The following is a 13865-nucleotide window of genomic DNA, read 5'->3' as shown; positions in this document are numbered from 1 at the left end:
TGTGTTTACAGTAAGTGTAGTAAGATTAACAGCTTTCTTTGCAGGCTAAGGGATTTTAATTCTCTAGCAGAATGCAGATACTTTTAAGATATAAAATAGTGACTTTACCCTGGTTTCTAATATCATTGGGTCTTTCTTTTTTGAAAATGGCTAATAAATTTTTTTGTTACTATATAATAATTTCAAATGAAATGGTGGTGTTAGATAAAATAATAGACTACTCAAAACGAGCAGAAAATATTTGGGTCATACTTTTCTCATTTATGGAAAATTTGGCTTTGAAGGCAAACCTAATGAAATTTTGTTCATGCAGGTGAGACACATGATTGCAGATGGGATGATTCATCTGTGTATCTATGCTGTATCTGCTATCACCAAGGATGCTGAAGTCACTATTGCATTTGATTATGAATATAGTAACTGGTAAGACCTCAGAAAATTTTACCAGTATGAATGGCCTTAATAAGATTTTACTCAAAAAGTTTATTTTCAATTCTTGCCCTTTTTTCTTTGTCTATTCTTTTCACAAGTAATGTATTTTCTGCCTAAAAGCTATGTAATCCCAGCACATGGGTGGCAGAATCATGTGGATCTCTCTGAGTTTGAGGTCACTGGCCTATGTAAGGAGTTGCAGGCCAACCAGACCCTGTCTCTGGAAGGAAAAGAGGCAGTCCGGAGAACTGATTTAGTGAAAGTTTGCTTTCTTTCTACTTCTGTACATGAGCTACAAGTAGAGATACACAGGAAAACTGAATATTTATTGAAAGTATCATACCTATTTTAATATATTCAAAGATAACATCAGAGGAAATTATTCCACTAATGTTTCAATAAAGTGAATAGATAATATGCCATAATATTTCTGTTTTCAAGAATACTGAGACACTTCTGGTTGTTTCTTTGGCACAGTAATTACAAAGTGGACTGTGCATGTCACAAGGGAAACCGGAATTGCCCTATACAGAAAAGAAATCCCAATGCTGCAGAATTGCCACTCCCACCTCCTCCCAGCTTTCCCACCATTGGAGCAGAGACCAGACGTAGAAAAGCACGGCGGAAAGAGCTGGAGCTGGAGCAGCAAAACGAGGCTCTAGAAGAGAATCATGACCCACCACCACAAGAAGTTCCAGAAAAAGTAACTGTATCCAGTGAGCATGAGGTAATCTCCCTGTCCAGGTTAGGATGTTCTGATCTCAGGTGTTGTTTTAGAGGACTTTAGACCTATTTGCATCAATATAAGTATACTTACTTGGATTTTCTTTTCACTTTATAATATTAAGAACCATGCAACAAGGCCAGGGAGCAGTGTTACATACCTTTAATACCAGCATTCAGGAGACAGAGGCAGGCGGATCTCTTGAGTTCCAGAACAGCCTGGGCAGTTACACAAAGAAATTTCGTCAGAAGAAAAGAAAAAGAGGGAAACATGAGAGCTGATTCAGAAAGAAAGAAAAATAAATAAATTAATAATAATAATAATATCAAGAACAATCCTTTCATGGCCTAGTGTGGTGATATACACATATAATCCTGGCATCTGTAAAGCTGAGGCCAGATGATCATTAACTTGAGGCTAGTTAAGGCTGTATTATAAGACCCTATCTCAGAAACATACTAACAAAAATAAAGTATGGTTTGCCTCATAGACCACCTGCTTAGCATGCATAGGGATCTGGGCTCAATTCCCAGCATGTTGCATAGAAAGGAGTGGGGAGGTAATGATGCCGGAATAAAGCGGGTTGATGCTGCTTAAAGCTTGAGTATAATCTAATAGTGCTTCTGTCTTAAAGGAAGTTGACAATCCAGAAGAAAAGCCAGAAGAAGAAAAAGAAGAGGCTACAGATGACCAGGAGAACTCAGCTCACAGCAGGAGGGTAAGTACCTTATAGTAGCATCTCTGGTCTTGTTCTAGCTCTAAGATATTTACCATAAAGCAGGTTTCATTAAAGTTTTTATTTATTTCGCTGCCTGTAGGCATGCACACAGTGGTTTATGCTAACTAATGGTGTCTTTAAGATATTTTCTTCTGCCGGGCGTGGTGGTGCACGCCTTTAATCCCAGCACTCGGGAGGCAGAGGCGGGCGGATCGCTGTGAGTTCGAGGCCAGCCTGGTCTACAAAGTGAGTCCAGGACAGCCAAGGCTAACACAGAGAGACCCTGTCTCGAAAAACCAAAAAAAAAAAAAAAGATATTTTCTTCTAACAAATGGATTTCCCTAAAATTTGCTGATGGAGCCCAAAGTTTGTTGGGTTAGTTTTCTTGCTTTATTTTGTGTTTTTATATTTAAAGACCAAAATCAAGAAGAGCTGGTGGTAGCACAGTTAGTTGTACAGCATGCACAGGGTCTTGAGTTAGATCTCAAATTGCCAAGAGACTAAGGAAAGAATCAACTGTGTTAACCCTCTATCCCTGTGACAGGAATGCCTAAGAAAGGACGCCATTTCTACCTGTGTTCAGGTTTTACAGGTTTCAGTTTAGGTCTGTTGGCTTCATTTCTTTTGGAGCAAGCAGAAATATGACATCAGAAGTCCATTGTAGAGAAAAACTGCTTACCCCATTGCTGCCAGGAAGCAGAGAAAAAAAGGAAAGGGGCCAAAGATAAAATACACACCTCCAAAGCACTCTGTGGCTTGCTTCCTTTGGGCTCTAATGTTATTTCTAAAATAGCTGCACCTGCTTTTGGTTGAAGCTTCTGCTAAAAACAAAACAAAACAAACAACAAAAACTTTTCCCCCTAGACTCGGGAAGATAGGAAGGTTGAAGCCATCATGCATGCTTTTGAAAATTTAGAGAAGAGAAAGAAACGACGGGATCAGCCGGTGGAACAGAGCAACTCGGACTTAGAGATTACTACCAGCAGTTCAGAGACAGCCGTTGGAGAAGAGGCAAAAACTGCAGCTCCTGAGTCTGAAGTTAGCAACCCTGTTTCAAGTATTGCCATCCCAAGCACCCCACAGAGCACTGGTGTGAATACTCGAAGGTCTTCCCACGCTGGGGTAAGAGGGGAAACTCTTACAGTCCTTGTGTCTACTAATGTCAATTGTCTTTTTTTTTAGAATGATAAAAGTTAATATTTTCAACATTGCTCTGTATCAGAATAAATAAAAGCCATTTTGATCCCAACAGCTGATATATGAGATGCAGGGTAAGAGCTGAAATCAAATTGAATGACAGAGTCCCTCCGTGCTTAAGTGCCTCCCAGATAAGCACAGTGATGAGTTCATAGAATCATTTGGTTTAGAGACTGATGTGTAGCTTAGTATAAGAATGTATACTGAGCACAAAAAAGGCTCACCTAGCTCAGTCTCTACTCCTGAATGGTGAAAGCAAATCATTGGGTTTCTCTCATTGATACTCTGAGTATCCCAGTTACATGCCTGATCGTCTAAAGGCTTCTCAGGGTAAGCATATCTGTTTCTTTCCTTACCAAGAAATGACTAAGCCTTAACGTAAAACTTGGATGTAGAAACAAGAATTGTCTTTCCTGCTAAGAACTTTTATATTAGGTAGGTAGCTTTAACTGACTTGATGTATTTTTATTTTCTAGGTGTTTATTAGAAATAGAATTAGCTAGCTGGGCACACTTTTTATGGAGGCAGAGGTGGGCAGATCCCTGTGAGTTTGAGGACAGCCTGGTCTACAAAGAGAGTCAAGGAAAGCCGGGGCTACACAGAAACCCTGTCTCAAAAAAACAAAGAAAGAAAAAAAAAAAAAAAGAAATAGAATTAGATAAACCAGATGTGTGTCTGTGGTCTATTTGGATGATAAAAGTCTATAAAATTTTGCACATAAAGATTACATTTGTAAAAGAAATTTTTGTTTTGTGACAGTATCTCCCTATATAGCCCTGGCTGGCCTAAAACTTGCTGTGTAGACCAGACTGGCTTTAAATTTATAGAGATCTGCTTAACTCTCCCTCCTGAGTGCAGAGGTTAAAGATAGATGACTCAGTTCAGATTTTTTTTTCAAGTGTGAATAATTACATGTACATATGTGCCTGGTACCCACGGAGGTCAGAAGATGGCATTGGATCCCCTAAAACTCAAGTTAGAGGAGTTTGTGAGCTACTATGTGGATGCTAGGAACCAGACCCAGGTCCTTGCTACAACAGCACCAAGTACTATTAATTGGTGATTCATCTTTTCAGACCCAAAGCTTATATTTAAAATGACAGTAGATCCTCACTTTATTACCATTCACACATTTCTACATTGTCATTTAGAATACTTTAAATAGATAGAAAGTTTTCTGATGCTGGGTAAGAGATGCCTTGTCTAATCCCAGCACTCCGGAAACTAAGGCAAGAGGATTGTAAGCTAGAGGTTAACTTGGGAGATCCTGTTTACAAGAGAGGGGAGAAATTTCTAGTAAACATTTGGTCCTGATATTGTTACAGGATGTAGCTGCAGAAAAACCAATCCCTAAACCACCTCCAGCGAAGCCTTCTAGACCCCGACCGAAGAGTCGCATTTCTCGGTACCGGACCAGTTCAGCCCAAAGACTAAAACGCCAGAAGCAGGCCAGTGCACAACAGGCAGAACTGTCACAACAAGCTGCCTTGGACGAAGGAGGAAGTAACAACTCAGTAACTCCTCCGGAAGCTGGAAATACAGACAGTTCAGGAGAAAACAGACAGTTAGCAGGGTCTGACCCAGCTGTTGTATCACTTACAGGATCCCATGTCAACCGTGCTGCATCTAAATACCCCAAAACCAAAAAGGTAAGTAACAGTTTAAATTTAGTATAAGAAGTATCATAGTAAAACAAAAGGGGTCCATAATCCTCAGAAAAGAAGTAATCTTAGAATTGTTAGATTGAACATTGTAGATAAAAACTGTTTTTGTTCACTTGATTTTAGACAGAACTTAAATCACTGGTAACTGAAAGTATTCTTTGTGAGCTTGGAGAAGGTAAAGGAGAGTGACCCTTAGACTGATGCTCAGGTCATCCTCACTGTGGCTGCTGCATCAGTTCTAGTGTTTAGATGAGGTTTGTCATGGTGGACTTTGTACACTACTGCTTCTGGCAGCAGGGTTGCATGCAGCACTAATTAATGGTCGTCTTTTTTTTTTTTTTTTTTTTTTTTTTTTTTTAACCTTTAGTATCTAGTTACAGAATGGTTGAATGACAAGGCAGAGAAGCAAGAGTGTCCTGTTGAGTGCCCTTTACGTATCACCACTGACCCAACTGTATTGGCAACAACCCTGAACATGCTACCGGGCCTTATTCATTCCCCGTTAATTTGTACCACCCCCAAACACTACATTCGCTTTGGCTCACCCTTTATGCCCGAGAGGCGTCGAAGGCCCCTTCTGCCTGATGGCACATTCAGTTCCTGTAAGAAGGTATGTTTCTGCGCGTGCGTGCGTGCATTACACCTGACCAGGAATGAAAGTGTGCTTAATACTGTAGGATGCATATAGTTGTGCCATATTTTACATAATTGCCTAGATGCTCATCAATCTCTAGATGACTGTGTGAGGTGGTGTTGTGTTAGTTGTTAAACATGGACATAGACGCTTCAGGAGCCACTGTGGTCAAGTTGGAATGTGTACTGCATTTTTGGTGTTCAAACTTGTGACTATTCAATATGGTTTTACCTGAAAGTTTCAAGTTACCAACTGAGAGAGCACAAGGCAATTGATGGGACAGATGTGTTTTGTATATGGTTTTGTGGTATTGATTAGGATTGTTATTTGTGATTATTATGTCATAATGGGCCCCAAATACTTGGAGAACTGTTATATCCATATAAATGGATAAGATTGTGGTTGTAACTAAGTAATCAGTCACTATTACTTCTTGAAGGAATTTAGAGGAAAACTATCCTATAATTGACGTAATTCCTATCACTGTTAACAATGGATTAAACTACTGGTACACCAGAGCATATGGAGCATGGTGTACCAGACTGTCTCCCTTTCCGTGACTCTCTAGTTACTGTTGTGGGTCTAGCACCAATAGTGTTTAGTTGTTGTTTTGGGAGGGAGTGCACTTTATTAGTTCCCACAATTTGTGCATATATTCTAAAGGTGCCTTCAGAATAGATTTTACTTGAATCTTGAAACTTGAAATGCTTTTCAGTATTTTCAGGAACATAGGGTACTTCCTTTAGGTAGTTCTTTCCCCCGGAACTCTTTTTCTCTAATCCTCAGATCTGGACTCAGGCTGTCTCCCTCAGTGTCTGCCATTGCCCTCCTCCACTGGCATCACATACATGAGGATACTGCATGTAGCTTATTTGATGTGATGAAGTCTTCAGTTCCAGGCAGGTCTTCCCTAATTCCTCGAAACTTAAAAGATTTTCTCCTTTCCCAAGAACATAAGTTATTTCTTGGGGGTTGGGAATATGAAGGATCAGCAGAGTGGCATGGGGTATGGAAGGGAGGAGTGAGGCAGGAGTCTGCATAAAGGAAGAGCAGTCCTCTGAGTTAGCACACATGCAGAAGCCTTAGTGGCACATCCTACTAAGTTATACAGTCACTTGCTTTGTGTGGAAAAAATTCTGAGGAGTTTGACCACAGGATCTTTGTGAAAGGGATTTTAGATGATGCAGTTACATAAGTAACTTGGTAGCATAAATAAAAACAAAAGAAAGTGTTTGAAAATCTGTTCACTATACGAATTTTATCTACATAATGAAGAAGGAGCGTTGGGTCTCTAGGGAATTCACTTATACCAAGTCACTTAGATTGACTTAATTTGTCTTGAGTCTTAAGAGTTTATCTGGAAAGGAAATTTTTGGTTTGTTGTACAAAAACACTATTACCAGTGATCACTATGTATGGTAGTGCATGCTTGTTGCATCATTCAGAAAGCAGAGACAAGGGTATTGTGCCGGCCTGGGCTGCATAGCAAAAATCTCATCTCAAAAAATAGAAAATAAAGCATGATTTACTGGGTATACTAAGTGAGAGAACTCCTAAGTCTAGAATGGCAAAACTAAGACCTAGTGTACCTACAGACTTAACATTGTTCAATTCTTTATCAAGAATAACAGCGGGGGGCCGGGCGTGGTGGCGCTCGCCTTTAATTCCAGCACTCGGGAGGCAGAGGCAGGCGGATCTCTTGAGTTCGAGGCCAGCCTGGTCTACAAAGTGAGTCCAGGACAGCCAAGGCCACACAGAGAAACCCTATCTCAAAAAACAAAAACAAAAAAAAACAAAAAAAAAAAAAGACTAACAGCGGGAAGCTGATGTGATGGTTCATTGACATAAACTTGTCACACAAGCCTAGCTACCTGAATCCCACTTCTAGAACCCATGTAAAAGTGGAAGACCTATTCCACACAGGTGTCCTCTAACATCCACACAGACATGAAGTCTGCAGATCCACACACAATGATAATGGTTTTATTTTTCTTTCTTTTCTTTTCTTTTAAGTAATAGCAGAAACTTAACTGCTTTTATGAGGAGTGTTAAAAATTAAAGAAGAAGATCCATATTATGGGATGGTGAGGGTAATACTCTTGAGTGATAATAGGTAGGCATTGGGAAGAAGCTTTTGTAAGCAAACCTCATTGAGACTCTGCTTACTAAGTTTAAAAATAAATAAGAAAGTAGAAGCCAGGTTGGTTATACAAAAGGAAGATTTAGTGAGAATGGGAAGGGAATAAGAAAGAGGATGAAAGGGGCATGAGTATGGTCAAAATACATTGTGTATGTGTATGGAAAAGTCATGAGACCTGTTATTACATGCTAAGAAAAGCAACTTTTGAAAATTAGGATGTAAATAGAGTCTTTAAAGCATCTTTGTCAGGCCAGGTAGTAGAATCTGTTTTGTTGTTTAAGAAGAGTTGGTTGGGAGCTTTGGGGAGATGGCTCATCAGTTAAGACTTGGGTTTGGTTCCCGGCATCCACTGCTGGTTCACAACTATCTTCAATTCCAGAAGACTTGATGCCCTCTTCTGACCTACATGCTCCAAGCGCACACACACATACGTATATACATTCATGCAAAATACTCACAGATAAAAGAAAACTAGTATTTTTTAAAGGAAAGATAGATAATAATTTATTAGAGATTAATATAAAAATTGTTGTAAATAATGTGGACTAACTTTTCAAATGCCTTCTTTTTGGTTTTTCAAGACAGGATTTCTCTGTGTAGCTTGGCTTGTCCTGGACTCATGTTGTAGACCAAGCTGGCCTCAAACTCCCATCCATCTGCCTGCCTCTGCCTCCCAAGTGCTGGGATTACAGGCTTGCAGCAGCCACCATGCCCAGTTTTGAAATGCCATCTTTATAATTAGCATGCAATATTGTAATGTTTTTTTTCCACCTTGCTTTTCCAATTAGAGACCCAAGCAAACAAACTAACAACAGCAACAAAATTAAAACTATGGCTTAGATTCAGTAGAAAATCCATTTGTTTGAGTTCTTGCTTTTGCGTGTCAGAAGGTGGTTCTCATGGTTCTGTCAGAGGACAACTCTGGAATCCATTGCCTCCCACGTTGATGTCAAAGTTAGGCCATCAGGCATTTGCAAACTGAGCCTTCTCACCAGCTGTCTTTGAGCTCCTTTTATCTGGCTAGGTTTTGTATTTTGATTATTTATTTATTTACTTACTTTTAAAGACAGTCTCAAAATAATCCTGGCTGGCCTGGAACTCTATGTAGAAGACATTGACCTCAAACTCAAGGACATCTGCCTGCCTCTGCCTCTTAAGTGCTGGCATTAAAGGCATGTGCTACAACACTTGATTTAGCGTTTATATCTGTAGTATCTCCATTGGCAGCAGATAAAAATAAATTGAATGTAACTGAACTCCATATTCTCCAAGACACTGTGACGATCCTTAGTTGCCCCCCACCCCACAACTTTTTTTTTTTTTTTAAGAAGGACTAGGTATCTAGTCCTTGGATCTTCTACATGTTAGATAAGCATTTTACCACCAACCTATATTGCCAGTTGTGTATCACTCACTGTTTTGAAAGAGACTGTCATAACAAAGCTGCTTCATTAAAACTGAATCTTAAACTATTTGTTAAGGCCAGTGATGTGGCTCAGTTGGAATAGTTAGTGTTTGCAGAGCATTCACAAAGGTGTTGGGATCCACCTCATGAACTGGGAGTGGCAGTGGTATAGAATTGCCATCCTAGCACCTGGGAGAGGTGAAGGCAGGAGGATCTGAAGTTTGAGCTCAGCCTCATAAGACCATCCTACCATCCTTTCTTCCTAAAACCCTTGTTTATGTTGGAATTCAGTTTAAATCATTGCTTTATTATTTCTTGGAAAAAAGTCCAGGTTATATTATGCAGCATACAACTTTTTCTGGGCAGAGTAAATGGTATTTCTTTAAAGCTAGAAATCCAAATTGACTTTTTTTATGTATATGAGTGTTTGCCCTGCATATAGTAAGTGTACCACATGTAGGCCTGGTGCATTAAGAAGCCAGAAGGTATCAGATCACCTTGAATTGGAGTCTCAGGTGGTTGTAAGCCTCTATGTGGGTGTTAGGAACCAAACATAGGTCCTCTGCAAGAGCAACGTGCACTTTAAACCACTGAGCCATCTCTCAAACACAAGAACAACCTATATTCTTACTAATAGACCCACTGTTTCGTATATTATTAAAGGTAATAGATGAGCCTCCTATGTTAAAGCAGTATAAGTTTGTGTCTGTCTGTTTGTACCCAGATGATTCATTTGTGAGAACATTCATTTATGTCCTAAGAGTATCTAGATTCAGTTGAGTCCAGGTCCCAAAAAAATATACAAATCTATGTCTTTTCTGTTCTCTGTTCTCCCTCACCCCCCCCCCCTCTCTCTCTCTCTCCCTCCCTCCCTCCCTCCCCCCCTCCCTCCCCATATATATATATATAAACTTGTAAGACTTCAGTCAGTGCCCCTCTTTGTTCTGTATAAAATCATGTGGACATATGTAAAGGACCTTTGGTCTCCAAGATTCCTTAGAAAACTACTATGTTTTGCATTGTTGTTTTAATAAATTTATGTATGTTTGTTTGTTTTTTGTTTTGTGTTTTCAAGACAGGATTTTTCTGTATAGCCTTGCGTGCACCACCATGCCCAGCCATACATCTACTTTTTATTTTTATTTTATTTTTTAGGTTTTTCAAGACAGAGTTTCTCTGTGCACCCTTGGCTGGCCTGGACTCACTTTGTAGACCAGGCTGGCCTCAAACTCTCAGTGATCTGCCTGCCTCTGCCTCCGAGAGCTGGGATTAAAGGCATTTCCCACATTCCTGGCTTTTTGTTAATTTTTTGTTTGTATTAGTGCTTTGCTTGTATATCTATCCATGTGTGAAATTGTCAGATCCCTTGGAACTTTATGCTGGGAATTGAACCTAGGTCCTTGGGAAGAAGAAGAGCAGCCGGTACTCTAAACCACTGAACCATCTTAACAGACCATGCAATTTTGTTTTATTGTATACCTTTGAGAGATTGTTAATCTGTTCTGTTAAACATAAACATGTTGTTAATGGGGCAGGGGGAGAGAGATAAGTGAAAGATACCCAGTCAAGTCACATTGGGAAAAGAAGTTGAAAATTTGGTATTTCCAGTGCTGTGCTACAAGGTTTCTTTTTTTGGTTTTTGGAGACAAGGTTTCTCTGTGTAGCCTTGGCTGTTCTAGACTCGCTTTGTAGACCAGGCTGGCCTCGAACTCACAGCAATTTGCCTGTCTCTGCCTCCCAAGTGCTGGGACTAAAGATGCACAGCACCATGCCTGGTTCACTACAAGGTTTCTTAACATATTTGATCTCATTTCACCAGTACAACAACACTGTCTAATTGAGATCATTGACTACAGTTTATAAACACAGTAGTTTAGTCTCAGAACCAGTAGTGGGTTCTGAAATTTACCCAAAGTAAGGCATCTCCAGTAATTGGAAGAACAGATTTCAATCTAGGTCTTTACATTCCAAAACTTGGTTGCTTCATTGTTTTCTCCTTTTCCAACATGTCTCACCCATCTTTGGGCCTCCTAAAATACTTTTCATTTCATTATAGTTTATAGAAGATAAAGATTTTTTCCCCTAGACTTCAGTTATTCTAAGTAGAATTTGCGTAGGTGAACAGAACAGGACTTTTTTTTTTTTTTTTTTTTTTTTTTTTGGTTTTTCGAGACAGGGTTTCTCTGTGTATCCTTGGCTGTCCTGGACTAATTTGTAGACCAGGCTGGCCTTGAACTCACAGCGATCCGCCTGCCTCTGTCTCCCGAGTGCTAGGATTAAAGGCATGCGCCACCACCGCCTGGCTCAGAACAGGAATTTAAAAGATCTGCTATCTATAGGGCGATTGAAATTGTGAGGAACAAACAAGTACCTTTTTTTGTAGACCTGAGATCTAGAATGTAAACTTTTATATGGCTTCTTGACACTGAAAGTATTTTTAATAACTTTTTCTTTTGAGAAATACAGGAATCTCAAATTTGAGTTCCTGTCTTCTGCTCTGAATGGAAAAAAATGTTAAATAACTTGTATATAGTATAAGTTAAAAATTAGAGCCGGGTGTGGAGACACACGCCTTTAATCCCAGCACTCAGGAGGCAGAGCAGATCGCTTTGAGTTTGAGGCTAGCCTGGTCTACAAAGCGAGTCTGGGATGGCCAGGGCTATAGAGAGAGACCCTGTCTCGAAGAAAAAAAAACCCTCAAAAAAAAGTTTAAAATTATATATTCATAACAAAACATCTTTCACTTGCCCTCCCAGGCTAATTTCCCCATCTATGCAAAAGAGCTTTAGACCAAGATGACCTCAAGAGGTCCCCTGTATATTCTAAGGATCTATGCTTCTGATCGCCTGTGTGTTGGAACTCTATATAAGAAAGCATATCATTCTTGGTCTTGCCTTTCCTTCAGACATCTTGTCATGTCCTAGAATGTGATTTAAGTAACACTGAGCCACTCCTCTCTGTTTACTTTTTTCTTCAGTTAGTAAACAACAAAGATTTTTTCATAGTAAAATTTCCCTGGATTTTCTTAGGTTCTAAGTATCCAGTGACCACAGGGTTTCTAGAACTACTTTGTAGAAGAGAATATTTACTTAGCCATGGTATATATTCTCTAAAGGGGTAAATTATAATAGTTCATCTTTTCCTGTTTGGAGAGACAGTCTAGCAGATATTAATGTTTATTAAAATTGTATCTATCTTAGGACAGGAGAGCCACAGAGTAGGGAGCAACTTGTAACTCTATATCTTTTTTTTTTTAAGCCTACATTTTTAAAAAAGATCCCGTTATATGTAATTCCAGCAGTTTGAGTTTGGTGTAGTAGACAAAACTGGCTTGACTGTGAGAACTAGGACTGTAACTTACATGGTAGACTGCCTCCCTTGCTTCAGTCCTAATATCACATAGACCTGCTGGTCCTAGCTGGGAAGTGGAGTAGAAGGAGGATTATAAGTTTAAGGTCATCTTTAGCTACATAGCAAGTTTGAGCCCAGCCTAGGTTACGTGAAACTATTTCAAAAGTAATCTTCATTAAAGAAAGGAAAGAGCAGTAGAAGCCAGCCTTGGTTACACAGACAGGACGCTATCCAGAGCCACTTGACTATGAAACTGTGTGAATGTATTTGTATTGCATTTCTCACCAGTTAATATATAACGATTTGGTTAATGCATTGAAAATAGGTGTCTTAAATAGTTTTAAATGTTTATTGAAAATTCTCTCTCTGGATTTTCCACCATTATAGCGCTGGATAAAGCAGGCCTTGGAAGAAGGGATGACTCAGACATCATCTGTGCCCCAAGAGACTAGAACACAGCACCTATACCAAAGTAATGAGAATAGTAATTCTTCTAGTATCTGTAAAGACAATGCAGGTATGTATCTGATCCTTTTTTAAATTGAACATCATCATTTTAGGTTCACAGTAAAATTTTCAGTGTTGGTACTCTAATATAAAAAGAAATAGTGTGTTCTCTAAATAGTTAATTTACATCTGTCTTTACAGAGGAAGAGAAAGATCTCGAGTCAGGGATCAGTTTTCCCAGGACGACAAAGAAGGAACTAGACAGTATACAGATAACAGCAGAAATGGTTATAAAAAAGGTTAGATACGTTTAAAGTAGTAAGTTTAGGAAATCTTTATTTGTATTTATAAGGGGAGACAGTAGGAAGTGGTGGAACGCTGATGTTCAGGGTGGGCAAAATGGAAATGTTAAGTGGTTTATTGGGTGGGACCTGACTAAAGGGGCAGGAAATAAGGAAATTAATGATGAGTCATTATTGTCTTTTTTTTCCCCCTCCCTCTCTTAAAAGAACTTGTCCCCAAGAACTATAAAATTCCAAAAAAATTATCTGATCCATTGTCTCACAGCGTTCTATTGCAGGCTTCTAGCTAAAAGCATTGGTGCGTTGACTTATGATACCCTGTTTGCTTGTTTAGTTATTAGACAGGGTTCTCTGTTTAATCTAGACTGGTATCAAGCTCATCCTCTCCAGTACTCAAATTCAAGTTAGTTTTTCTGAAAACATACCATAGCCAGGTATGGTGATATTAGAATCCCAGCACTTGGGAAACAAAATAAGACAAGAGGATTGCTCTAAGTTCAAAGCCAACCTGGGATACATAGCAAGACACTGTTTCAAAAGAAAACAAATTTGTTACTAAAACTCACATTAAAGCTACAGCTAACATAATACTTCAGAGTTTTGCTTTGTTGTGTGTGGGGCAGGGGTTGTTTGTTTTTATGGTTATTTTTTAACCACTGTTTGACTTGCTGAATAATTATTATGAAGTTGAATTTAAAAGAACTTCACTAGTATTTGCTTTATCTACGTTCATCTAGAGTTTAATCTATTCATCTAATGAGGCAGATTCAGGTTTAGTTTAATAAAAATTTTGAGCCATTTTCCCACCAATTGTGTCAACTTATTGACAGCTTTTAAAGTGTAGTTAGAGT

At 39.1% G+C, this 13865-nt stretch overlaps 1 protein-coding gene across 15 annotated transcripts in view; it reads left to right on the top strand.

The window, feature by feature from the left end:
* Positions 1–13865, top strand: part of SETD5 (SET domain containing 5) — an 86675-nt gene that overhangs the window by 47261 nt on the left and 25549 nt on the right. For all 15 annotated transcript variants that reach the window (XM_084766741.1, XM_084766740.1, XM_084766745.1 and 12 more), the window contains 7 exons: positions 314–423; positions 910–1159; positions 1791–1874; positions 2739–2996; positions 4397–4720; positions 5103–5345; positions 12653–12782. In XM_084766741.1, the coding sequence (XP_084622867.1) occupies positions 314–423; positions 910–1159; positions 1791–1874; positions 2739–2996; positions 4397–4720; positions 5103–5345; positions 12653–12782 (1399 nt within the window). The remainder of the gene's footprint in view (positions 1–313; positions 424–909; positions 1160–1790; positions 1875–2738; positions 2997–4396; positions 4721–5102; positions 5346–12652; positions 12783–13865) is intronic.

Source organism: Acomys minous (genome assembly GCF_964271855.1).
Source record: "Acomys minous genome assembly, chromosome: 17".
In the NCBI taxonomy this organism is placed as follows: domain Eukaryota; kingdom Metazoa; phylum Chordata; class Mammalia; order Rodentia; family Muridae; genus Acomys; species Acomys minous.
The sequence above is the reverse complement of the archived record's forward strand: the minus strand, read 5'-3'. Positions and strand labels throughout refer to the sequence as shown.